General features: G+C 42.5%; 3 protein-coding genes across 10 annotated transcripts in view; 1 reads left to right on the top strand and 2 right to left on the bottom strand.

Annotated features, from left to right (window-relative positions):
- Positions 1-11166, bottom strand: part of LOC149306355 (IQ domain-containing protein K-like) — a 23611-nt gene extending 12445 nt beyond the window's left edge. For both annotated transcript variants that reach the window (XM_089540007.1, XM_089540008.1), the window contains exons 1-6: positions 11024-11166; positions 9801-9895; positions 8662-8800; positions 7261-7358; positions 6411-6463; positions 6220-6297 (exon numbers count right to left, since the gene is read on the bottom strand). In XM_089540007.1, the coding sequence (XP_089396133.1) occupies positions 6220-6297; positions 6411-6463; positions 7261-7358; positions 8662-8800; positions 9801-9895; positions 11024-11081 (521 nt within the window). In that variant the 5' untranslated portion in view covers positions 11082-11166. The remainder of the gene's footprint in view (positions 1-6219; positions 6298-6410; positions 6464-7260; positions 7359-8661; positions 8801-9800; positions 9896-11023) is intronic.
- Positions 11167-25221, top strand: KNOP1 (lysine rich nucleolar protein 1). 6 transcript variants are annotated; one of them, XR_016282463.1, is made up of 7 exons: positions 11168-11273; positions 12561-13848; positions 15559-15627; positions 17977-18054; positions 18815-19329; positions 20036-20173; positions 22758-22833. XR_016282463.1 is itself a non-coding variant. In XM_089540006.1 (5 exons), exons 2-5 carry the CDS (start codon positions 12562-12564, stop codon positions 19124-19126), a joined length of 1746 nt encoding a protein of 581 aa, XP_089396132.1. In that variant the 5' UTR covers positions 11168-11273; position 12561; the 3' UTR covers positions 19127-20004. The 6 variants fall into 6 exon arrangements, 1 of the variants encoding a protein (XP_089396132.1); XR_016282466.1 differs by lacking the exon at positions 20036-20173 and having other exon boundaries at positions 11167-11273; positions 12561-12780; positions 22758-22845; XR_016282464.1 differs by lacking the exons at positions 20036-20173; positions 22758-22833 and adding an exon at positions 25094-25221.
- Positions 21176-25321, bottom strand: part of LOC149306353 (VPS35 endosomal protein-sorting factor-like) — a 35092-nt gene continuing 30946 nt past the window's right edge. For both annotated transcript variants that reach the window (XM_089540004.1, XM_089540005.1), the window contains exons 27-31: positions 25182-25321; positions 24757-24922; positions 24196-24314; positions 22816-22962; positions 21176-21782 (exon numbers count right to left, since the gene is read on the bottom strand). In XM_089540004.1, coding sequence (XP_089396130.1) covers positions 21684-21782; positions 22816-22962; positions 24196-24314; positions 24757-24922; positions 25182-25321 — 671 coding nt within the window. In that variant the 3' untranslated portion in view covers positions 21176-21683. The remainder of the gene's footprint in view (positions 21783-22815; positions 22963-24195; positions 24315-24756; positions 24923-25181) is intronic.

The raw sequence follows: 25321 nt of genomic DNA, 5'->3' as shown, positions 1-25321 counted from the left end.
ATACCCTTCATAACCTTATGAAATTAACTCTGGTCAGCTCCACAGCCTTCATTTCTAAACCAGAAGGGCCTGTCAGGGATGTGATCCAGGACAAAAGTAGAAAAGGCACGTAGAAATCTAGTCCAATAGAGGAGGTCTAAATGTTCAGGAAGGCAAGGAGGGCCGGATCTAGGAGATAGCAATCATTTCAACCAGCCAAAGCCATGCCAGGTCCATTTTGGTCTGAGGCAATATTAGTAATTGGCTTCAGGTCAAATAAAAATAGCACATGAGCAGAAGCAATAATCCATCAACAGTGAACTTAGGAAGAAGGAATAAGTTATTTGTGGCAAGAGACAGCTGCAGCACTACAAGACGAATCAGAGCTGACAACCAAATGCACACAGTATGTACACAGTGTGTTTACGTCCAAATTAAATGTTATTGACTGAATATCAATCAACATAGAGCGGAGATAATTTGGCTGGGCAGAAAAAGTCCCAGAATTATTTCCAAACTCATTTACTGTTAATTATATTGCTTTAAAAAGGCTTTATTACTGTGAACAGAACAGCAGCCGTTCATTTGTGCCTTGCTTTTTTGAGCAGTCAAGTTTAATTAGTATTAGCATAACATTATGCAGATATCTGGCCACAGTTCGAGAAACAGCAGCTTCCTTGAGCTGGGAAGGGTTTCATTTTGCACAAGATTTTCAGAAAACCTTAGTTTTTAGTTAGCACATCAAAGGTGTGGATTGGATGTGTTGCATTTTATAATTTCATTTCTTCTTTTTACATCCTTTGGCATTCATATCTATGCAGATTGCATATTCTTCCATCAGTTCCAGAGTGTTGGCTATTTCTTTAGTGTATCCTTACACAATCCCAGACATGTGGGTCATGAGTTATTAAAAGAGATATAAACAGGATAGCTTTCAAATTAAGAAACTATACTAGAATGGCACAGTGATACATTTTGAAGTACAGGCACTCCTGTTGAGAGCCCACCCGCCAGCCATGCCCTTAAGAAGAGTCCAAATATGCAGGTAGCTATCTTGGTGCATGTCAATAAATCAGTTCCATGAGTTTCCACCATAGGTCTTTTACAAAGTTAATGGGCCTCAGTTGCTCCTTCAGGACCAAACCACCCCAAGATATCTTTCAGAGTCAAGTTGCACAAACTTTATTCCCAACAAGGTGGACCTTTAACCGTTTCATCTCATGATACCTGGAGATCCCAGTGAAGATGCCTAACCAACATAATGCCACCACCTTGCTGAAACTAAGCAGACTTGTTTCTGGTTAGTTCTTGGTTGAGTTACTGCCTGCAAACTCCTGAAGCTCCGTGATAATGGAAGAAAAGCACGATATGAATGTCACAAAGAACAAGGTGTGAGACAGCCACCTCCAGAGAAAAATTTAAAGCAAAAGGTATGGCAAGTTCACAGAGACTAGGTTTGTTAAGGGACACCATATTAATTGAACACATTCTCTGAGTTCTGCTCTCTGTAAAGCCACAATGGTACCAACCACACATAAGAGGAAGGTTATGACAATCTTCAAGAGACTTGAAAGTTTGCAGAGAAGTTGTACTAATAAATATGTGTAGAGGTGATAAACTCTAAGAAGCAAGGAAATGCCCAAAGCAACCTGAGGAGGAGTTAGATGCTCAATGAGCATGGAACAGTGGCTAGCTGTCAGGTGGAGGAATGGAAAACTGAGGAAATAGAATGGCGTCTCCTGGAAAAAGGTGTGACAGCAGCACACTACCCTGCAATATTTTGTCGCAGGTGCCATGTAATGCTAAATGAAACCTCCATATTCAGAAATAATATGTCTGTGACTACCAGACAACAAGTGGAACAAGAGCAGATTATTACTGAGCACCTCAGCAGCCAACCTGTACTAGCTCAGATGGGCTTTGGTCCAACGAAGTGCAGCAAATTCTTATGTCTTTTCGTTTTTCTTCTCCTAACGACAAAGCTATTTGATTGCAGAATTTTTGTCATTTTCTCTCTCTCTTTTCCTTTTCCTTTTCTTTTTTTGGCAGGGAAGACTGCCTTGGCAAAAGCGCCAGTATGCATTTGCACATGGATAGCGCAGGCCTTAATCTAGGCCAAACGTGCTGGGCGGATTTTGACATTCACTGTGTCTGACAATCTAACGGTTTAGCCCCTGCAGTGATTCTTGTTCCAGTGTATTTAGAAGCAGAGCACGCTCCCTGCATGCCACATCTACCCTGACACAAGGCGGAGGAGATGGGGGGAGGTTGGAGGAAGGGGGTGCTTTTGTCTAGGTTTTAGACTTTACAAATGCAGGACCAAAACCCGTCCTGTCATTCTTTGCAGGACAGAAGTAGAAGGGGATCTATTAAGCATTTACAGACATACAAGATGACAAACTTTACCCTGAAGGGCTTTACAGTATTTTTTATTTTTAACCTGAAAAGAAACACAGGGCAGAGGAGCAGAAAATAACATGCAACCAAAGTGATCACAGAAGGCAATGATTCACAGCTTGTTATTTCAGTTAGAAACAAAACTCCACTTGCCATTGGGGAAGAGAATGGCAGAAGGAGACATGCCAAAATGGAAGTAGGCTAGGTAGACAATTCTGCTTGCCTTGGCTACTTGTTTCTCCCCCTTCCTTTGGCTATCCTTTCCCAATTCTCTGCCCATTTCTTTAGTGAGTTTCCTTTCTCCCAGATGGGACCTAGGACAGCTCAGGACATGAATTAAAACAAGGCACATGAGTTAAAAATTGGTAATAAAAAGTTAAACAATTAAAGAGCTGCCATACTAAGCCAGCAATACTTTTAAAATAATATAATATCATTTAAAATGGGCAAGTCTCTGCCATTTGTATCTCAAGCTGGAGTAGGCCTGATAGCTGAAAGGCATGCCATATTTCTTCACAGCAGACTACATCTTTACTCAACTTCTCATAGAACCATAGAATCATAGATCATAGAACCACATAGTTGGAAGCGACCTCAAGGGCTATCCAGTCTAACCCCTGCCATGCAGGAACACAGAATCAAAGCACTCGTGACAGATAGCCATCCCCTCTCTTTAGAAACCTCTGAATAAAGAGACTCCATCACACTTGGATGCAAAGTCCGGTGCAAAGAGAGCAGCAACCAAGCAGCCAGTCAAGCAATGACTGAGAAGCCTCTCACTCGCAACAAAGGTCGGTGTTACTGTAAATGTGGGCAGAATTAGTTTTGCAAGAGGCTGGGTAACCTATAGGACCACTGGCGCCTGTGTATACCAAATCTGATTTGGCAAAGGATGTGCTACTGTGCTGATCTTTTTAATAAACTCTTTCTGGTTCCATTCATTAAGTTAGACAGAGACAAAAATGGTGCTCTGATCAATGCAATCTACAGCTGGATGCTTAGTGTAAAATAGGCTGATTTAGAGGTTTTGGACCAGGTTGCACAGCACATAACAACTGTCCAAGAGACTGGAATGGCCAGAGAACTCAAGAGGAACAGCTGGATCCCACCGCATTTGCATCCTGAGGCATTTGCCTCACTCTTCCTAATGGAAGGACTTGGCCTTAACTCAGTCAAGAACCAGAAAAAGAAGACATTTCATGAATGTTCAGGTTTTCTTTTAAACCTGGATAGCCAGCTACCTGAGCCAATGTCTGAATAATTTTATTTTCAAGGTTCATAGCCACTCTTGTCCTCAGGTTCTAACTAGAAGAGAGCCACATAACTGGGACAAAGTGGGCAGCTGAAAACAATTTGTAGGGATTGGGCAGACCAGTGATATACTGCAAAGCCTGTAGAAGCACAGCACGTAGTACAGAGACAGAATGAGAGAGAAAGAAGTCAGTCATCCATGGAACATTAGCCCTGTAGGCCAGCAGAGACACGACAGTGATGTCAATTGTAAAGGCAGCTGAGACTAGCAGACTTTGTGGAATTAGAATATGAAAAGCAGGAGGGAGGGACCTTTTTTTAGTGTTCTCAACATACATTTTTGCCTGCAAAAATCCCCCTTTCATTCTGAAATGTGGCACAAGAACAAAGGAACAAACATCCGTTCTCATAAGATAGATGGACCAATGGAGGGATGGACAAACTGAAGCTGTTTACCTAACAATTCATTTTGAGCCCTGCCTTTCTTCCTCAAAAAATAAAGGACTCAAAGCACCTAACAATACAAACCAATTAAACAAGTATAATTAAAGCACAAAACAGATGAATTAAAACCCTAAACCAATTATATTTGACAGACAAAGATGGGAGTTAAACACTTGAATAAAGAGCTTACCAAGAAGAGTTTCAAGGTAATTCACAATACATACAAACGGAAGGGCTCTTGTAACCTTAGCCAAATGCCCTTCCTCAGTTGGCACTGGAAACCAGACAAATGCAAAAATGTGGGCTATTTCCTTTCATTCCTAGGGAAGACTGCAGGGGAATCTGAATGAGGATCTGCTGAACATGATGCAACACCCCTCACTGATCTGATGTCCCCAAACCATTGTGGTTGCCTTCTGTTTCCCTCAAAGAACACATACATTGAATCCCTTTCCAATCGCATTCCAAATACTCTTTTCCACTGAGGACTTAGTCATTATTACCTAAAGAAAAGTGGAGGATCGGGGATCCCCACCAAGTATGTCAGTGTTATTGTAATTAGTTTTGCAAGAGGCTGGGTAACCTATAGGACCACTGGCACCTGTGTATACCAGTAATACCTGAGGACAACTCCAGATTTGGGTGAATTAAGAGGGTTTTAATTTAGAAAAAACACGGCGTGCAATCACACATACACATATGACAGCTTTCAAACAGACACAGCATTCAGAGCTAAACGAAGTGGAAATATGGAGATGGGACAGCAAAGTTTGAGGGGTTTAGAGGGCGATAGTTACCTATCTGAAGAGTAGACCACAGAAAGTGGGAAGTGGCAAGGGCCTGAAGGCAACACAGAAAACACATGGGAAGCAGCCTGGGACGATCATACGCATACCTAAAAACTAACCTCTGGGGAAGGACTATGTTGTAAGGTAATAACGGCTTGAAAACTGGCTTACTACTTCAGTGCAAAGAGAGAACCTTTTCTCTTGCTGCAAGAGGAAATTAAGAGGACTTGGGAGAAGGAAGGAGCAACTAGTACATCCATTTACCCTTGCTTGGATCATCCACACGTCTTGGCTCTTCACTCCTTTACTTCTGAGAACATCACCTGGTGTTCCAAAAGGTCATTGTGACCAATACGAACATGCTGACTCCAGATACAAACTATGAAAATACCAGGACCCCAAATACAGTGTGGAGTATGCAGGATGTGCTAACAGTCCTCCCCAATGAAATTCATGTGATGAAGGCACATGGATTTATTTTTCACATGATATATGACTGCATACCCGCCACAGAGCTGGGAAGCCAAAAACACAACGGGGTAACATGGGGAACATACATGGTGAGAAGAATTAGGTGTGGGGTTATCCGAATCCTATCAATTTAAAAAGGTGGCCAATTAGAAGATGGGAAACAAAAAGGAAACTACCAAAAGCTGTGCATTCTAAGGTATCCTCTGGACAAAACTGTACATAGAATCATAGAATGGAGTTGGAAGAGACCACAAGGGCTATCCATTCCAACCCCTTGCCATGCAGGAACTCTCAATCAAAGCATACCCAACAGATGGCCATCCAGCCTGTTTGAAGACCTCCAAGGAAGGAGACTCCATTGAGGGAGTGTGTTCCAGTGTCGAACAGCTATTACTGTCAGGAAGGTCCTCCTCATGTTGAGGTGGAGCTTGCATCCATTGCTATGGGTCCTGTTCTCTGGAACAACAGAAAACAAACTTGCTCCCTCCTCAATATGACATCCCTTCAAGTATTTAAACAGGGCTATCATATCACCTCTTAACCTTCTTTTCTCCAGGCTAAGCAAAGGGAACCATTTTACTGCATTTTGCTGATACTTAAGATATATGAAGCTCTCCTGAACAAAACTCACTGGTCCTGCACTTTTAATTCAGGAAGATATTTGAATGAAGACTGGAACAATTAGCACTGGATATAAAGGCATATCTAATAAAATGTATCTGTCCATCATTTACAATTATTGTATTAAATGTACTGCTGTATTAATAATATCTGTATTAACAGAGATAGCTGATCTATTTCCAAGAGTTACTCTTTTACATTAATAGCCATATATATATTGTTGTGAGATCTGTTTACTGGACTGACTAAATTGATGAGACTGACTTACTGGTCTTTCAGCCAATCTTTCACAAAAGGGATCTCGAAGAACTCAACGAATGGATCATCTTTCCTCTTTGCATTGTGGCTGAAAAGGGACGCCATAATATTTAAAAAAGATAAAAGTGAAAACAAAAGCCAAACACATCTACAGCAACCAAATAATAATCATGCATATTGAATTTTTGAATTTGTACTTACTTGTACAACCATTCAGTAAGAAAATCAAGGGCAATAAATTTTGTTCTTTTTCTCTAAAAGACAGAAGAAGACATAAATGTGAAACAAACTGCAGAGGAACAACATGGGAATTATTTTATCATACCCTTCCTTCAAGGAGCTTGGATGTATTGCATTATTGAAGGTGTCAAAGCAGAGGCTAAACAGCCATTGTCAAGGATGCTATAATTGTATCTTGTCTGGCAGACCCTGCACTGAATAGCTAGTTGGATTGGATCACTTCTCACAAATGCCTTTCAGCTTTATGATTCCAGACAGCTTTTCACGGTGCCTTCAGCTCCCTCTGTCCTTACAAAACCTTGTGAAGTGAGGACCAGACCTGATGCTTGTTCTATAGCTGAGAGTTGCAGAACTGATTTTTGTTTAACAAATAGTCAGCATGGAAATACCTGAGCTGGATTTGGACTATGCAAAGCTTGCAAGAGTTACTTTTGTAGACTAAGGTAAAAGGTAAAGGTATTCTCCGTTGGCAAGGTTGTCAAGTCGCGTCAGACCATAGGGGGCGGTGTTGTCTGTCTGTCTATCTATCTATCTATCTATCTATCTATCTATCTATCTATCTATCATCTATCTATCTATCTATCTATCTATCTATCTATCTATCTTGCTACCTACCTACCTACCTATCTATCTATTTCATTTATACCCCACCATCCGCCCTGAAGGGACACAAGGCATCTTACAAATAAAATCATTAAACGGGCCTTGAACCTGCCAACCTTCCGATCTTGCCATCAACAGAGTCAGCGTCTTAAACTCTTGGACTACAACTCTTAGAATGTCTAGTGATTATGAAACACAAAAGACTGACCTCAAAACATTTTTCCTTCTTAGCTTGAAGTAATAATTCAGCAATCCCTGGAAGAAGCACGGGAAATATGTAGTGTTCTAAGAATTCTCTTGGAGAACCTGGACAAAAATGTTTCTGTTTTGAGTAAATAGGCTAAATAAAGAAATAAAGAAATAAAGAAATAAAAATTCAATGCAGTGATTCTGGTACTGTTCACACAAAATACCCAAACCAATATAAGCTGGACATGAGTTTGTATCCTTGCTTCTTCTTCCTTTGACACGCTAAGCATGGCTCTGTTCCCTTCTTGGCTTTGGCAAATTATTGTTTGTTGTCTTGTCTCAGCAGTAGGCAGACACTAGCAAATACACTTTTTTGGTGTCTAAGAGGCTAAATAGGCCGCCCAAAAGGGATGGTGTTGGAGTGGGGATGCGGCGGCCACATGCCGCATGCCTCGCCTCCACCCCCAAGTTGCCATCATGCCACCAACTGACTGCATGGAAGGCAGCATTACAGCACTCCTTTGGTACAGCATTCAGATGCCGCATTCCACAAGGAGCACCAGAAAGTGCCACTGCAGCAGCAAGGGTCCTTGGAGGTCTTTAAACAGAGGCTGGATGGCCATCTGTCAGGGATGCTTTGATTGTGATTTCCTGCATGGCAGAATGGGTTTGGACTGGATGGCCCTTGTGGTCTCTTCCAACTCTATGATTCTATTATTCTAAAGGCGGCTTTTTGCCAACTCCAAAACGCAAAACGTCGGATTGGGGTTGTGGTGTGCAGTTGCTGCAGCCCTGATCCAGCGCACAAAGGGGTGGCCTGATACCACTCCTTTAGGGCTGTCTGTTTAGGCCAGAAGTCCCAGAATTCCCTAGCCAGCTTGGTCACTGGCCAGAAATTCTGGAACTTGTCATCAAAAAAGTAACATTTCCAAGCTCTGGCCACAGGTTGCCTCCTAATCAAAACTAATTTGAAATTCAGTTCAAATCATGATTTCCCATTCTGGTTTGGAGGTTTAGACATTTTTCATTTTTTTAGGCATTGCTATAAGAACTGTGATGAAGATCTGTTCAGTATTTCAAAGTTTACCATCGTAACCAATGGGTTTAAGTCTTCCCCAATATTCTAACTGAACCTTTTAAGGGTTTGAATATGAGATAGTCCGTGGCAAAAGGACATGCTCTGCCAGTGAGTGATGGTCCTTCTCATCTTTTCCTCATCCTGTCTACATAAAATCCTACTAGCCAAATAAACTCAGGCTATGATTCTGGACAACCTCCAGGGGAAGGGAGTTCTCTCATCATATTCAACTGCTACTTTGCTATAGGAACCCTGCACACTTGGCCTTCAAAGAAAATGCATGGTTGACAACACGTGAGCTGTGGCAAGTTTTGCTTCCTTTGGAGTTGCTTTCCAGCTTACATGTCTTTAGATCTGGTAGCTCAGCCGCCGGTGGCAGGGAAAGGGCAGAGGGGGTCTTTTGAGGAAATCTTTCACCAGCAGTGGCCACTTTATTCCAATCTTCATCCAAAACTGGAAAAACTCCAGGATCCCCAGGAACCTTAATGAGAGAGATACCAGAGCATTAGCTCCTTTAAGTATAAATAATACAAAATATTGCACATGTAAGCACACATACTCCTGGGCGCATAAGTGAACGTTCTACTTGAGGGGATGGCTATATGGGCCATCTCTCATGTGTCAAAATTAACTACTATCCTACTGAATCATAGAATCATACGACTGCAGTTGGAAGACACCACAAGGTCCATCCAGTCCAACCCCATCCTGCCATGCAGGAACTCTCAGTCAAAGCATCCCCAACAGATGGCCATCCAGCCTCTGTTTAAAGACCTCCAAGGAAGGAGACTCCACTACACTCTGAGGAAGGAGTGTGTTCCACTGTCAAACAGCCCTTACTGTCTAGAAGGTCGTCCTAATGTTGAGTTGCAATCACTTTTCCTGTAGCTTGGATCCATTGGAAAAGAGATTCCACCTAAACATTAGGAGGAACGTCTTGACAGTAAGAGCAGTTCGACAGTGGAACACGCTCCTTCCTTGGAGGCTGATGGAGTCTCCTTCTTTGGAGGTTTCTAAACAGAGGCTTGTTGAGTTGGAATCTCTTTTCCTGGAGCTTGCATCCATTGCTCCGGGTCCTAGTCTCTGGAGCTGCAGAAAACAAGCTGGAGGGTCACAAATGGGAATACTTGATGGAAATGTTATCCTAAACATTCGAAGTACTCCTGGCTAGATTGGATTTTAATAATAATAATAATAATAATAATAATAATAATTTATTTCTATTCTGCCTGATCCTCACGGAATCAAAGCAGATTGCAAGGACATTGGATACAAAAAAATAATAATAACCACACAGTAAACATAAACCAAAATACAGAGCATAAACCTAATGTCTAAAGCAAGGAAAAACATATATAAATATGTATATATATATATATAGAGAGAGAGTGAAATACAAAGCACAAAATACAGTTTAATACAAACACCAGGACAATAATAGTGCAATAGCAGCAGGAGACCATAGTGCCATAGTTCCATACCTGGATGAGAAAGACAGGCTCCTGCTTTGGCTCCTGAAAGTGATCTAGTTTCGGTCCTAAATTGTCCGGATGGATCGGTTGCTCTGCTTCAAATTCTATTTTTTAAGAAAAGAAGGGGGGGAAATAATTTATTGTTAATTTCAGAAACCCAAATACATCCTTTAAACTGCAATATTGTTGATATCTGGGATGAATTTTCATGGGTTCCAGTGCTTACTCTAGGAGGTTTTGTTTTCCTTGGAAAAAGGTTATTGGAAGCCATTCATAGAATCGGAAAGGCAGGATATAAATTAAACAATTAAAGAAATTAACAATATATCGTTGTTCTGATATATTTGCATTTATTTGCTCATATGGTCCTGCATTAATACAATAGCAGGTGTCTGAATGTTGACTGGTTTTAAGCCAGATCTCATGTAGGGTTGCCATAATTGTCCACTAAAACCCAGGACAAAATGTAGGACAAAATCTAGACCAAACTGTAGGACAACCGCAGGACAAAACTCAGCCCAAAATGTAGGACGTTTAAGGTCCTCCATTTTTCTTAAATGTCCTACATTTTGGGCTGAGTTTTGCCCTACATTTTGTCCCGGGTTTTAGTGGACAATAATGGCAACCCTCCATCCATGCGACTCAGAACATTTCTTAACAGGCCGAGTGCACACTGCAGAAATAATCCAGTTTGACACCGCTTTAACGGCCATGGCTCAACGCTATGGAATTCTGGGAATTGTAGTTTCTCATGGCACCAGAGTGCTCTGACCACTACAGTTCACAGAATTCCCTAGCACTGAGCCAGGGCAGCTAAAGCGGTGTCAAACCGGATTATCTTTCCAGTGTGGACGCAGCCATCATCTTCACAACAGCTTCCAGTTTGTATAAACGTTTTAATCACTTAAACCTCATTGGGATGGCTTTAAACTGCCTTGGTTCAGTGCTGGGGGATTCTGGGAATTGTAGTTTATTGTGGCACCAGAGCTCTCTCTGACAGAGAGGGCTAAGTGCCTCAGTAAACTAGTTCCCAGAATGCCCTGGCATTGAGGCAGGGCAGTTAAAGCGGTCTCAAACTGGATTATTTCTGCAGTGTGTTTTGGACCATTAATCCTTCTCTGTCAGAGGCAGCTCTGGTGCCACAGGAAAAAAAACTACAATTCCCAGGATTCCCTAGCATTGAGCCAGGGCAGTTAAAGCGGCCTGAAAGCGGGGTTATGTGGCCTGGAGACCTGCGCAGATGCGGTCCCAGAGGCTGGGAGGCGCGGGCTCTTCAAGAGCAGCCATCATGGAGGGCGGTTGCTAGGCAACCAAGGGCAGAGGCGCCCCAGACAGGCCTAGGCCGCAAAGCCTTTTCTCTTTTACTTCCGGGTCAAGGAGAAGAAGAGGAGGAGGAGGAGGAGGAAGGCGCTGTTTTGGAGTCTGCAAGGGAAACCAGAGGGAAGAAAGGAGCGCAGAGCCTGCGAAGAGGAACGAGGAGAGGTGAGTCAGGGAGAGTCAGACAGTCATAGAACCATACAGTCATAGAACTATAGAATCATAGAAGTATAGAATCCTAGAGTTGGAAGGGACCCCAAGAAGGGCCCTGGTCCAGTCCAGCCCCATTCTGCCATGCAGGAACTCCCCATCAAAGCATCCCCATTGACAGAGGGCCATCCAGCCTCTGTTTGAAGACCTCCAAGGAGGGAGACTCCACCACATTCTAATATACTCTATTGCAATGTTCATTCGCTCTTAAAATGAAAAAAATCCCTCCTGGAATATTCCTGCGGCTTGCATCCATTGTTCCTGATCCAATTCTCTGGAGCAGCAGAAAACAAGCTTGCTCCCTCCTCAATAGGACATCCCTTCAAGTATCATATCACCTCTTAACCGTCTCTTCTCCAGCTAAACATCCCCAGCTCCTTTAGTCCTTCCTCATAGGGCTTCATGGTTTCCAGAGCCTTGACCATTTTGGCCGCCCTCCTTTGGACACATGGCTCCAGTTTCTCCACATCCTTTTTGAATTGTGGTGCCCAGAACTGGACACAATATTCCAGGTGAGGCCTGACCAGAGCAGAATAGAGTGGCACTATTACTTCCCTTGATCTAGACACTATACTTCTACCGATGAAGCCTAGAATCACAAGAAACTACGCCTGCGTCCACACTGCAGAGGTAATGCGGTTTGAGACCACTTTAACTGCCCTGGCATTCTGGCAAGGGGTGCCACAAGCAACTGCCTTTCCCATAATGCCAGAGCATGGAACCAGGGCAGTTAAAGTGGTCTCAAACCGCATTACCTCTGCAGTGTGCATACAGGATTCGCTTCCAAAGGGAAGGAGGGCCAGAGTCTGGCCTCTTGGGTTTGGGTCGAAAAGCCCTGGGCGCATGTCTGGCTGGCATTTATATCAGATTGCATCCCATTTTTTGGTGTCAGCCCGCCTCAGGAAGCCATGTTTGGGGTATAGGGCAATATATATATATATATATATATATATATGGCATATATAGGGCAATATATATATATACTATATATTGAATTAATGTAACTACTTCAGTAAACCAGTCATCTGTAACTCCATGTCCAGTAATAGTGGAGAATTTGCATCTCTGAATTTGGAATAGGATATACTATTGTCCTACTCTATTTGTCATTGAGTTACAGATGAATGACTTGTGTACAAACTGGCAAGTTACCATAAATGCGTTTTTGTAGCCTATGATACAAATCACACTTGAACGAAATGCTTCTCCATTTATCTCACGGTGCTCTGTGTCCTTTTGCAGCATGGCCATAAAAAAGGCAGAGAAGAACAAGGCCGAGGAAGCGGTGCAGAGAACGAACAAAGCAAAAACATCGGTGGACAACCAAGTTATCATCATAGACGATGACGAAAATGACGACGACGACGATGATGGCTGCTCTGATTTAAAAGCAAAAGAGGTGAAGAAAGAGAAGGATTTGGTCGAAAGAGACGGTTCATATCGAAAAGGTGCAAGGAAGAAGGTAAAGAAACGAAATTACTCTGATACAAAGAACAAAGCATGTGCAAATCTTCCCATTATAATAGAAAGCAGCTCAGATTCAGAACGTTTAACAAAAAATGGGGAAATAGGGAAGAAGCTCAAGAAAAAAAGGAAGCATAGACTTGCTTCTGAAGGAGATTGTGAGGTTCTTAGCAAAGGGCTACTGCAGGAAGCCAGTTTTCTCTTTAGACCGTCCAGCAAAAGCAAGAGTCCTGGCAGCCATGGAAATAGTGGTGAATGTATTAAGAAGGGGAAGAAGAAGAAGAAGAAACACAAACCCAGTTGCTCCCAGTTGCATGGCGAAGGTAATGAGGTGGAGTCTCAAAAACAGATCATCCCAATCCTGGAAACAATATCTCAAGACATAATGTTGTCTGGCAGAAAAAAGAGACAGGTTCCTAACAAGAACAACGTCAGCCATACTGTCAAGAGAAAGAAAGTCCTGCGTTGTTTAACAGCTGTGGACAGTGAAGAGGTCAGCAACAGGATTCCTCATAAAGACATTTCTAACCTAGAAAACCATTGCAAGAGAAGAAAAGCGCAAGATTCTGCAGCCCAAGTATCAGAAGAAGAAAGCGGAGAGATCAGAAAGAAGTGGAAGAAAAAGAAGCTCAAGAAAAAGAAAGTGTATTTACTTGTAACGCCGCCGGAAACTCAAGAAAATGATTCTGGGGTTTCTAATGAGATTCTTCCAGAACCAAAATCTAGACAAACCCAGGTTTTTCGGGAAGAGAAAACAGACTTGATCCCAGACACCGACGGCGCTGGCAGAGTAACTAAGAAGAAGAGCATCTGTACAAAAGCTGTATGCAAACATCTTGCCCTTCTAGAGGACAATGAAGACAGATCAGCAACGGAGGGAAGGAAAAAGAAAGTTAAAAAACACAAAGGGATTCAAGAGTGTCCAGAGAGTGCTAACAGCGGCAGATGTGAGAACAGTAGCAAGCATCACATAAAGAAGAAGGAGAAAAAGAAGAACAGAAAAAGTGTTGACATTGGTGAGGAAGAGCCCAGTTTGAAGAAAAGAAGGTTGAAAAAAGAAGCAGAGGTACAGTCTCAGTAGAAAATAACTATCAGTGATGCCTCTAATGTTGGTGTCGGCTGGTGCGGGTGCCTGGCGCTGCTGGGAGGACTGACCACCCAAAGTTGTGAGGCACTGCGCAAGGTGAGAGGTGCATGCGCCACTTGCTCCTCTTTTCCTGGTGCTTTGGCCAGCTCAGACAAACCAGCCAAAGTACTAGGGAAGGGGGGGTGTATTAACCTCTCTTTCCCCAGTGCTTTGGTCAGCAAAAGCCAGCCAGCAAAAGCACCAGAGAAGGTGGGCGCACACTCAACCCTCCTTCCCCATTGCCTTGGCTTGCTGGATCCAGAGCGCCAGAGTAGCGGGGGAAGAGGGAGAGGTATGCGCTCATCCCTATTTCTCTACTACCTTGGCTCCCTTGAGTCACAGCAGCACCACACACACACACCATACAAACCTTTTAAAAATGTTAGGCTCAAAGGTGCTACAAGATCTCTACATACTATTAAAAATGAGCTAGATTAGGCTGAAAGACAGGAATTGGCCTGAGGTCATTTGAAGGCTTTCTGGGTTCAGCAGAGATTTGAACCAGAGACTTTTCTAGTCCCAAATTGGCATTCTAATTTAGCCTTTGCCAGCCTTGCCAGATGTGTTAGACTATTACTCCCATCATCCATATTCAACATGGCCATGGTGATTGTGAATAATGGCCTGTTACAGACAGCCAAAATAAAGCTGCTTCAAGTCACAGTGGAGGTATGGTGTTTCAGTGATGCATACGTCCTAAGAGTCCAGAAGCCACACCAAAGCCACGCTCCAGTTCTTAGGGCTGGAGTGTGGCTTTGGTGCAACTTCTGGACTTTTAGGACGCATGCATCATTGAAACACCATACCTCCACTGTGACTCGAAGCAGCTTTATTCTGGCTGTCTGTAACAGGCCAATGTGAACCAACAAATATGAAGGGTTACAGTTTGGGAATGGCTGCTCTAACCCAGTGGTTTTCAACTTGCGAACTTCTAGATGTTAGTGGACTTCAGTTTCCAGGATCAATGGCCACTGGCCTTGCTGGTTTGGGCTTCTAGGAGTTGAAATTGAAAAGATGTGGAGGACAGAGGTTGAGAACTGCTGTTCTAACTATTTCAGTTGCAGTTCCTTCACAATATACATCATTTTCAGTAGTGTGGATGTCGCTGTTACCTAGCTGGTGGCAGTGAAACAGGGCAGACTGTTTCACAAGCATAGAACATTTGTAGTGTTGGATATATGTGTCCATTATACATTACAGGATTTTTTTTTTACAAATGATACCTCTGGGGTTGTCAGGTTTTTTTAAATTAAGTTCTGAAATTCCATATTCAACATTTGTTTGAGATTTTAAGATTTGACTTCATTGCACTCGAAGCAGTGGGAAGCCATAGGAATTGTATGACTTGGAAGCAAGGTTTTGCAGAGCAAACATCCAAAGTGAGTTCTAGTTCCCTGCTAAATGATCCTGAATTAAAGGGTGGATTAAACCCTATAGGCCTTGTTAAAAGCGTGTTCTGTAGGTATTACGTGCTGCTGTATTCCAATTTATAGTGTCAGGTGTGTGCAAAAGAGATAGTGAGTGTGATTTGTAATTTGGTGGTGGGGGAATAGAGAGCATATTGCCTTGAATAATAATAGAAAGGCAGCATAGCAGTGTTTTAAATAAATAAGGGATGCTGCGAAATTCAAATTGTGTGTTCATTTACAGGTAAGGGAAGATGAAATAAAAGTTGTGGCATTCAAGAAAGGAAACTGTGATGAAATCAACATAGACAAGGTACTCTCTTATTTTGTCTGCATTGTTATTACTGTGACATCAATCCGTCTGATTTTGATGAAGTTATGTATATTGTTTATTTAGTTATTTAGTCTTGGAAGCTTATCGCATTAACAAATCATCTGTTTAACCTCTTCCAGCTTGAATTCAGGATCCGGAATGCCCCTGGATGTTATCATACGTAAATCACCACCAATCTTGCTGGGATGCTGCCACTTGGATGCATCCTGGGTCGAAGCATCGATCAGCCAGCGCCTTTTCAAAGTCAGGGAGCTTCTGACTTCAGAAATTGGCCAGCTGAGCAAGGCTTCGACCCGAGATGCACCCAGGCGGTGACATCCCATCTAGATCAGTGGCCATCTAAACTGGCGTATTTGACTGCCCCAAGGTTATCCAGTGAGCTTTAAGACTCAGTGGGGGTTCAGTAAGCTGGAATAAGTAACAACCAAGATCCTGGATAAGGAGACATATTGCCCATGAGTAATTGTGATCTGTTTCCTGTCCAACCCTCCCTGAAATCCACCTTTTCTCTGCTGCAGTCCCACCCAGCCCTTTCCTGTCTGGTGTAAAGCAGGATGTGTGGCGGAGAAGCATCCAGCTATGCACAGCAATAACATCATGCTCAGGGACCTCCAGGAAAAGAGCTGGACACTTCTTTCCACTCCCCATACTCTCCACCTGTCAGGAAGTGGCCAGTTGGGGAGGCTGCAGGTGAATTGTGGGGAGGGAGATTGTGGTCACTGCATGATTAGAACACCATTCTGACCTCCACAACAATTGGAAAAATTAGTTTTGAAGTCCGGAGTCCTGTCACGTCCAGGGACTGGTGCACTAGTCTCTACTCTGACTGGCAACTTGAAGACACACTACAGAACAAATTAGTACAATCCCAGGAGATACTGAAGGCTGGCCAGTAAACTCCAGCCTGCAGTGAGCCGTAATGTCTATAATTAATCCTGACGAATGCCATTTGCCCTGTATTCCTTTTGGGGATTTAGTTGGGATGTGTTTGTCACTAACAGCATGCCAACCAATATTTATAATGGCTGAAGAGGGCTTGTGCGTAGCACAAAAGGCAACAGTTCTTCGGATAAAGTGGAATGGCCCTCCGTAAATTGAGAACTAAATCAAGAAGGAATTCTGCCTCACCTTCTGCCCAAACCTTTCTTTTCAGCCTCCAACTGCAGTTCTGCCTATACAACCTACCCCTTTTGTGAGCTAGCTTTGTAGTTCTAGAAGTAATTCTAGGTACCCTGTTGTGGGCATAGCCTTCCCCACACAAAATAGTGGAACTATGCATTGATTCTTGAACAGTGAAACATTTTGATGCTCACAAGCTCTTAACGTTTTTCCTTTCTGGGTTCAGGCCTTGCTGATAACTGCCCTCATTTTGCCAGGCTTAATGGAATATTTTAAAAAACATCAGCTAACATCAACTACAACAACAACAACAGGCAGCTATGTCCAAAGAGGACACTGGTATTTTAAGCTTTCTGCAACTGTATCCAGGAGCCACTGGGAAGCTTGCCCATCTTCAGTGCAAGGGAATGTTAAAACAGGAGACAAAGGGCTGGGAACTCAGAGAGATGCCCAAAGGCTCTGAAAAGGGTGATTGACTCAGAGTGAATTTTATTGCCTCCACCCTGGTTTCACATTCATCGTTTTTAGAGCATGTGTTATTTGTCACATTCTGTAGGCCAAGAATATCCAACTAGCCATTTCCAAAAATACTGTGATTGTGTGAGCCTCCCTCCTTGGAGGTCTTTAAACAGAGGCTGGATGGCTGTTTGTCAGGGATGCTTTGATTGAGATTTCCTGTATGGCAGAATGGGGTTAGACTGGATGGCACTTGTGGTCTCTTCCACCACTATGGTTCTATGGTTTGTGTATGAGTGTTGGAAGCAGGGCTGGCTTTACCATTGGGCAAAGCGAGACTCTGATGTTGTTCAACTGATGTTGACAAACAGCAACCACTGTCTCTCCTGATTCCCTTACTATTCACCTCTTGGAGGACAGAGCTGTGTGTGCCCCATAGTTTCTCCTATTGCTTTCAACTGGTTTATTCTCCTCAAGTGTGCTGGAGGATGGTTCCATTGGAGCTATTGACAACTGAGTTGATTCAGCTTCTATCTATCGAAATGCAGGAGGGTGCCATCTTATCTTTCTTTCTCAGGCAGCAAAATATCTTGGCACCAATCTCTGTATATAAAGAAAAAATTAAAACCATCTTTTATTTCCAGTTGAGTAATCTTTTTTGCCACTTCTTCATTCAGTCTATCCTTTGTTAACCAGTTTTCTCAAATTTTTGACATTAGGGATCACATCATGTTTTTTTCCCCTCTCCTCCAGTTGAGACGGCAGGCTCTCCAAGAAGAGATTGACCGGGAGTCTGGCAAAACGAAACTCATCAAGGAAGAGGGGGAATCGGTGGGTGAAAATGCTGCTGTCAGTTCGATACTCTACTCTGATGGGGAACTTGAAGTCACACTATAGAACAAATTAGTTGAATCTCTAGAGATGCTGAAGGCTGGCCAGTAAACTCCAGCCTCCAGTGAACTGTAATGTCTATAATTAATGCTGAAGAATACCATTTCCCCTGTATTCCCTTTGGGGATGTCTTTGCTGCAGAAACCAGGTTTTGTATTTTGTGGAATATAAGCAGTGATATCCCTTATTTATGCATAGCAGTCATCAAGTAATGAACAGCACTACTTTTTAATCTTCTTAATTGGTATAGATGACTTTGGGCATGTCATATGCTTGTAGCCTCAGAGGAAGACTATGGCAAGCCTCTTCTGAACAAATCTTGCCATGAAAAGCCCTTAGGGTCACTATAAGTCAGGAACCACTTGAAGGCACACACCACCAACAGTGTTATGTGGTATTCTCCTAGGTTACTGTGGTTGTAATTAGAACCCAGAGAAGGCAGCAGAGATTTAAAGAATCTATCTCTATATCCATACAAAGGACTATTCTGAAATACTGTTTGCACGTGGAAACCAGAAGTAGATTTGTGGAGGAGATTTCAAGTAAGACCAACTCTACATCTAATGATAATGCACCAGAACCATTGAATCTTCCAGCTTTATTTCTAGTTGTAGAAGTTCTACATCTTCTAGTTGTAATCTCCTAGCTTTAGCAGGGGCCAGATACATGTAACTTACACATTCTCTTCCCTGCTCTTTAGGACAACCATTTTGGCCAATGGGGCACAGCAGTGTTTGAAAGTTCAGAGCGGAAAACCAAGTTCCTCAGGCTGCTGGGTGGATTCAAGAAGGGTTCTTCCATGCCACTACAAGATCCTCCTGTCCATGCTACAAAACTGAATATGGCTCTTGACTGGAATAGGGAGCAAAATCTCCAGCAAGACCTGCAGGCTGAATTTGAGAAGGCCATAGATCAGAAGCACCACCACCGAGGCTTTGGATTTCAGCCTGCCACACAGAAGCTCATGTGGATAGATAAAAATGCTTCAAACTCTATAAAATTTGAAGACTGAACTATTGAGGATTGAAAAACGCCATCCCTGAGACAACTATGAGTTTTCTTAGCAACATTTTTGCACATGGCAACAAAATGGCTCTCGCAAAGCATATTTTTGGGTATCCCAACCACCAGAGTCTTGACTTATCTCATGTCCAAACCTTTAACAACGTCGTGGTTTTTGTTTTGGAAAATACAAATGTTACTTTATTTTCCCAGGTGAGTATCATTTAAATCTGATAAGCTTTGTAGAGATGTACAAGGATAGAAGCCTTCTTATTTGGGTACAGCTGCCTTTCCTCGGGTGCATGCATCTCAACAAGCTAAAAAGCTGGAGTGATTTGTTTCTTAGCTCTTTGTTCACGGTAACATAGCTGAGCATTTTTCTTTGTACCTGTGTAATAGTGGCTGCTATTATGACTTGCCAGCTATGACTTGAATCAGTAGCAAAAAACTATGCGCCATGCAGAAGCAGTATATACCACAGCATAATGTGACAAAATGTTGAATTCTAGAAATACACTAGGGAGAAGACACAGGGGAGTGAAAGCTCAGCTGCAGCCTTCTCAATGTTGTATCTGTTGGAGGAATTACCAAATGCGGTTTATGTGCACAGTGCTGGTAAAGTGCCTAGGGCAGATGATCCAGAGTTTCAGTGCATTTGCCATCAAGAGACTTAATTAAAGAAAGCAATGCATATATATTTTGTAAGTAACAGTTCAGGTTTGCATGGGCATTTGGAGTACTTCCAGAATCCAAGCATTTTTTTGATCCATTCTATATTAATTTGATTGTCATGCAGCGTTTTGTGAGTGGAACAAAATTCCCCTATTTTGTTTTGTTCTTTAATGCGAACATATATAGATTTTGTAGTTGAGCTAATAAATGTTTTGTAAAAACATCAGCCTTTTGTGTTTGCGTCTAGTTTTGAAATTTGCAGAAAGGCTGAGGCTTCTTTCAGACTCTACATAGCAATACCGACAGCTGAGGGCTTAGAGCAGCAAGGGAGGCAGCAGTGGTTTTCTTGTGGGCCATGGAGGAAAAAAGATGCTGGCCAAAACAGGTCAGCGATGGTCCTGTTCTGTGCCTACAACTGAAGTGATACTGTGCCTTTCTCAGCTTTAATACATACCCAAACATTCCCCCTTTATGTTAGGCTTTAGAATTTTTAAATTGCAGCCCCTAAACATTGCTTTCATGCCACAAATATGCACTACAGACCCCATAGAAAGCAGTAAGCAGCACTACGTTCCCTACGTTCAGAAGCCAGATTTAGGCATACTGCCGGACTATGTTAATTATTTTAATCCTATCCCTAACTTCGAGGGATGATGGGGGTTGGAATCCAAAACCTGAGAAGAGGGTTGTCCACTCCTGCCCTGAAAGGTTGGCTAAAGAAACTGCTTGAATGATCCTCCTTTGGCTTGTGCAAGTTTCCCACTTTGCCCTTACTCACATCTCCAATTTTAGCCTGATTGAAGTACATGTAACTGCCGTTGTCACAGAATCACACAATTTGAAGAGACCACAAGGGCCATCCAGTCCAATCCCCTGCCATGCAAGAAGACATAATCAAAGCATTCCCAACAGATGGCAAGCCATACTCTGTTTGAAAACCTCCACTATTCATCTGTCCGCCTGTTTTTCTCTGTTATCTTATGTTGTAAGTTCTTTCCAGCCAAGGACCTGTCTCATTTTGATATTATAACTAAATCTAAGGCATATTGCCAGTGCTGAATTATTAACATGGACAACCTTCTCTATTTTAAGATGACGTTCACCTTCTCTCAAACGCTTCTGTAATTAAAAATAATGAAAAAGGCCGAATTCGCTCATGGGGCTCAATCAAAAGGCAAATGCAGAGTGAATTATGCAGCATAATAATAAGTGCGCCTAATGATTACAAAATAGCCAGCTAAGCACTACTTGGAAAGATCAGTAATAGGAATGAATACAAATTTGTTATACTCTTGATTCATTTTTTCTTGATGCATTGCAAATTTACACATAAATATTCCTTTAACCCACTGGCATTCAAATATTTTCCAAAGATCTATCACAAATATTGACGTTGCTGCCTATTTATTGTCTTTCAAATCAACGAACAAATAGCAATGTGTTTGAAAAAGGGCATTTGCATTGAATCCAGAATATTTTTTTAACAGCTGTCCATAAATGGACTCGTTTCTCAAAGGCAGTTCTATGGGAAGATCATCGATCAACACGCCAACGTGACTTATTGTATCTATTTTTCCGTACAGTTCCGTGGGATATAAAAGTTATTTCCATTCTGAAATGGCGTGATACCATTTGACCGATCAAATGTTCGCATGTAAGTCACCTTTTGACAGTTAATGTCTGTGTGGTGACAAACAAAGCCTCATTTCGCAAATCATTTCACTGGCAGGAAAATTCTCTGCCTCTGACCAAATAAATCTGTGACACTTCAAAATGAAAAAGATATTTCAAAATGAAAATATTGAACAGCAATAATAGCCTAAGATGCAGCTTGTATTTTATAGGCCTTGGAGAACTGCCTTCTAGTAGATCTGACTCCAGCAGACTAACATTCATCAGGTCCTCGACTGCAGAGGAAGGCGTAGCGCCAGCTCTGTAAAATGGCTCATCTCAGCATGTGAGCTTTGCCTCTTGATGTATTCCAAGGTTCTGACCTAGAAAAGGAGAAAAGGAAAATGAGAACACTTTGGAAATTGGCTCTCTCTCTTCAGTGAGAGAAGAAAGAGAAGGTTCTCTCTATAGTTGTTCAGTGGCTGCATACTCATTCCAAACTAATATGCCAAGCAGTTAAACCATGCAATCACAGGCAAACACATAGAATATAATTTGTACCACTGGCCATCTGTCGGGATGCTTTGATTGAGATTTCCTGCATGGCAAAGGGATTGGACTGGATGGCCTTTGCGGTCTCTTCCAACTCTATGCTTCTATGAAGCCCCTGGAATCGAACTCACAACCTTGTAGCTGTAGTACAGGCATTCAACCACTGCGCCATCAGGACTCCCACCTTGCAAGGACCCTCTTTTTCAAAGGGACCAGCCAATGCTTTTGGGAAGGCCCAAAGCAGAAGCTATGCAGCCGATAGCCCAAAGCAACAGATATTTCAGTGACATGAGAGCCCTGAACACAATAATTTCGATTGGCGAATGTCCACTGACAGTCTTGCTCACCATGAATTTGCTTAAATCCATCTTTCAAAGCCACCAACCACTACCACATTTTGCCCCTCCAGATGTTTTTTTTTTGTCTACAAGCCCCATGATCCTTTATCATTGGCTTATGCTTGCTGGGCTCCAGGAAGTCTAAAACATCTGGAGAAGCAAAAGGTTTCCCTTGCATGAAGAAATGTTCTCTCTTGCTATACTCAACAGTACATATCCTCAAGTTTATAGGGCAACCTGGAGTCCCAGTTTTATGGGAAAGGAGTGGAAGAAACTTAGTGTTAGTATATAAGAAGAAGGGGGTTCTTCTGTTATGTAGTTTCTTGTTTTTCTAAGGCTAAATCTGAAACCCTAAATCAACACACTTAAATGTCAATGAAAATGGAAAGAGGTTAATTCAGCTAAACCACTAGTAATGGAAAAACATTCATAGCAACTTAGTATCCCCTTTATTATTTTCCCTTTCAGGTGAACACCAACTGTACCCAAACTCTAGATCCAAGATCTGTCTGCCTTCTCTCCTTACCATGGTTTTTGTGTCAGCAAAGCCATACTTCTGAGCCAGGTTCCACAGGTTGACAGCAAGCTGGTTGAGTTTGTTGTTGCGCAGATCTCCATGGGCCAAGATGCTGTTGAAGAAGTAGAGGGCCAGCTGGCTCTGGCGCTTTAAAGTCTACACAGGTTTTAAAGAAGGTATTAAATTGTATGCCACTTGCAAGACCACACGGTAAGGGGAAGGGGTGTCATTGGGCTAAGGGATTTCCATTGCTTATCTAACCCTCCTCTCCTCAATCCCTCTCCCTTGTGCTTCCTAGTTTCTTCAGAGTGTCAGGCTGATGACATGGATTGCCCTATTAACTATTGGCAAGCTTCACTGACAGCCGTTTTTGCTATAAATGCTTTAAAGAAAGCGATAAATAATTCAGTGCTATTTTGCCTAACGTTTTCCTTCTTTTTGCCTATTGTTTATTGAGGTCAACTTGAAGGCACACATCATTAAAAACAAATACAAATTGAGGGTAATACCATGCATGGTATTCTAGTCCATGAAAATATGTACTGGCCAAGGTATGCCTGGACTCTTTCTTGTTTGATATGCAACCAACCAACCAGCCTCTCTGATAGCCAGAGCATATATTTTGCCTGTAGACAGTCCGCAGGAGCCAGCATGTTGTAGTGGTTGGACTATGACTCTGGAGACAAGAGTCTGAATCTCCCCTTGGGAGTTCACTGATAATGATTAGAATCATGGCAAATTTTCGGGGGTTAAGGCTTTCCTCTCATGCTAAGTTCCCAAGGAACATAGCTTTTGTGAAGCTGGTATTTACTCCTGGAAGAAATCCACTGGCCCAAAACCCTAGGAAGATAAGAAAGCAACATAGTGGCATAGACCAACAAAGGATGCTTTCCTTCAAGGTTTCCAAAGTGACCAACAGCTTAACTGCAGTGACGGGTGCCCCACCAACAGTAAAAATTGGCTATGCAACAGATTTATGGAGCTGTGCTAACATTGTCCAAAGCCAAAGAAGTATTGAACTTCTGAGTTCCCTTCCAGGGGGAACAGATGTCAAAACTGCAAAGGAGGACAAAGCACTGTAAAATGCAGGACATTCAAGAAAAATATAGGGCATTCCAAAATAAAAGCTACAAATACTCATAGAAATATAAGCGCATGCTTTTTTAGGCATGCTCAAAATGGAGGACATTTTGGAATTCTCCCTGGACATAAGGTTGAAATGTAGGACATGTCCTGGAAAAAGAGGATGTCCTGTTCCCACTGGCCCCAACCAGCCTGGACAATGTTAAAGGATGATGGGAATAGCAGTTCCTCAACAGGTTTCTGTGACACAGAAAACATCCCGCAATAAAATACTTTTGCAGTGACAAGAAGACCCCCCACCAATACCTCATCTTTTCCAAGGCTTTTCAGATGCTCCAGAATCTGGGCTATCACTGTTTCGCATAGCTTGTTTGTCTCTGTCAGGAATTTGGTATCTCCACCATACAAAGTATCATTGGATTCAACTGCGAAGACAGGAGATTTTAGATTAAAATTAAGGAAAGTGGCCAGGTAAGCATGTTTAGCTAATTTAGAAGAGAATAGATGAAGGGACAGAATTAGAATTTAGAAGAGGATAGATGAAGGGAGTTTGGAGATGTCTCATCCACAGGGTCACCATGAGTCACGGCTGACTCAAGGGCAGTTAACAATAGCGCTAGCACTTTAAATTTCTATTAGACTTCATAGTAAACTAAGCACTCTCTAAGTGGTTTACAATGTGTAAGCCAATTGCCCCCAGCAATCTGGGTACTCATTTTACCGACCTCTGAAAGGATGGAAGGCTGACTCAACCTGGAGCCCTGCGGGATCCAACACACAACATTGTGGCTGCAGTACTGGCATTTAACCCCTGTGCCGCCACCACAAACAACAACAACAACAGGAGTTAAAACCTCCCTCTTTTACCTTTGTCTATATGGTAGATGTAGGTCTCCTGACTCATTGCTGAAAGGAGATGCACAACGTTGGTATAAATCCGGACTTTATCATCACAGTTATCTTCCCAAGTATAGTCTTGGATGACATTGAGCAGCCCTCGCAGAAGAAACAGAACGCCTTGCTCAGGATGGTCCTAAGGAACAAAAAGGGATAAAGATTCACCATTTCAACATAAACATTTCCCAACTCTGAGACTTGCTGAACTTACTGCTTGCTGAAATTTGGAATCAAGAATCTAGTGACTGAGCTTGCTCTTTTCCGTCTCCCTTCTAATCCCTTTTTTCTTTTTTGGCTTAACTTTAAGGTGGTGGAACAATGGAGCATTTGCAACCTGATTCGTGAGGCTTTTTCTGTGAAGAGCAGCATAAAAATGCAAGATAGATGCTACTTACAGGAATGATTAACAAAGTGGAAAAGAAATTGCAGAGGAACTCTAGGAGGAATGCTTCAGAGGGCCGCATCTTTCCATCTATGTTGATCATCTTTGGTACCTCGGGAACCAGGCTTATTGCTGCTTTGAAAAAGGCATCAG

This window comes from Sceloporus occidentalis, unplaced genomic scaffold (genome assembly GCF_023333645.1).
Source record: "Sceloporus occidentalis isolate IW3139 unplaced genomic scaffold, rSceOcc1.0.p SCAF_10, whole genome shotgun sequence".
Taxonomy (NCBI): Eukaryota; Metazoa; Chordata; class Lepidosauria; order Squamata; family Phrynosomatidae; genus Sceloporus; species Sceloporus occidentalis.
Note: the sequence above shows the minus strand (reverse complement) of the source record. Positions and strands in the feature narration are given on the sequence as shown.

Bases quoted from the DNA above. Each gene is read 5' to 3' on its own strand.
- KNOP1 (XM_089540006.1), top strand. From the start codon at position 12,562: ATGGCCATAAAAAAGGCAGAGAAGAACAAGGCCGAGGAAGCGGTGCAG. The intron at 13,849-15,558 runs GTACAGTCTCAG...GTTCATTTACAG, and splicing joins GGTTGAAAAAAGAAGCAGAG to GTAAGGGAAGATGAAATAAA. The intron at 18,055-18,814 runs GTGGGTGAAAAT...CCTGCTCTTTAG, and splicing joins TCAAGGAAGAGGGGGAATCG to GACAACCATTTTGGCCAATG.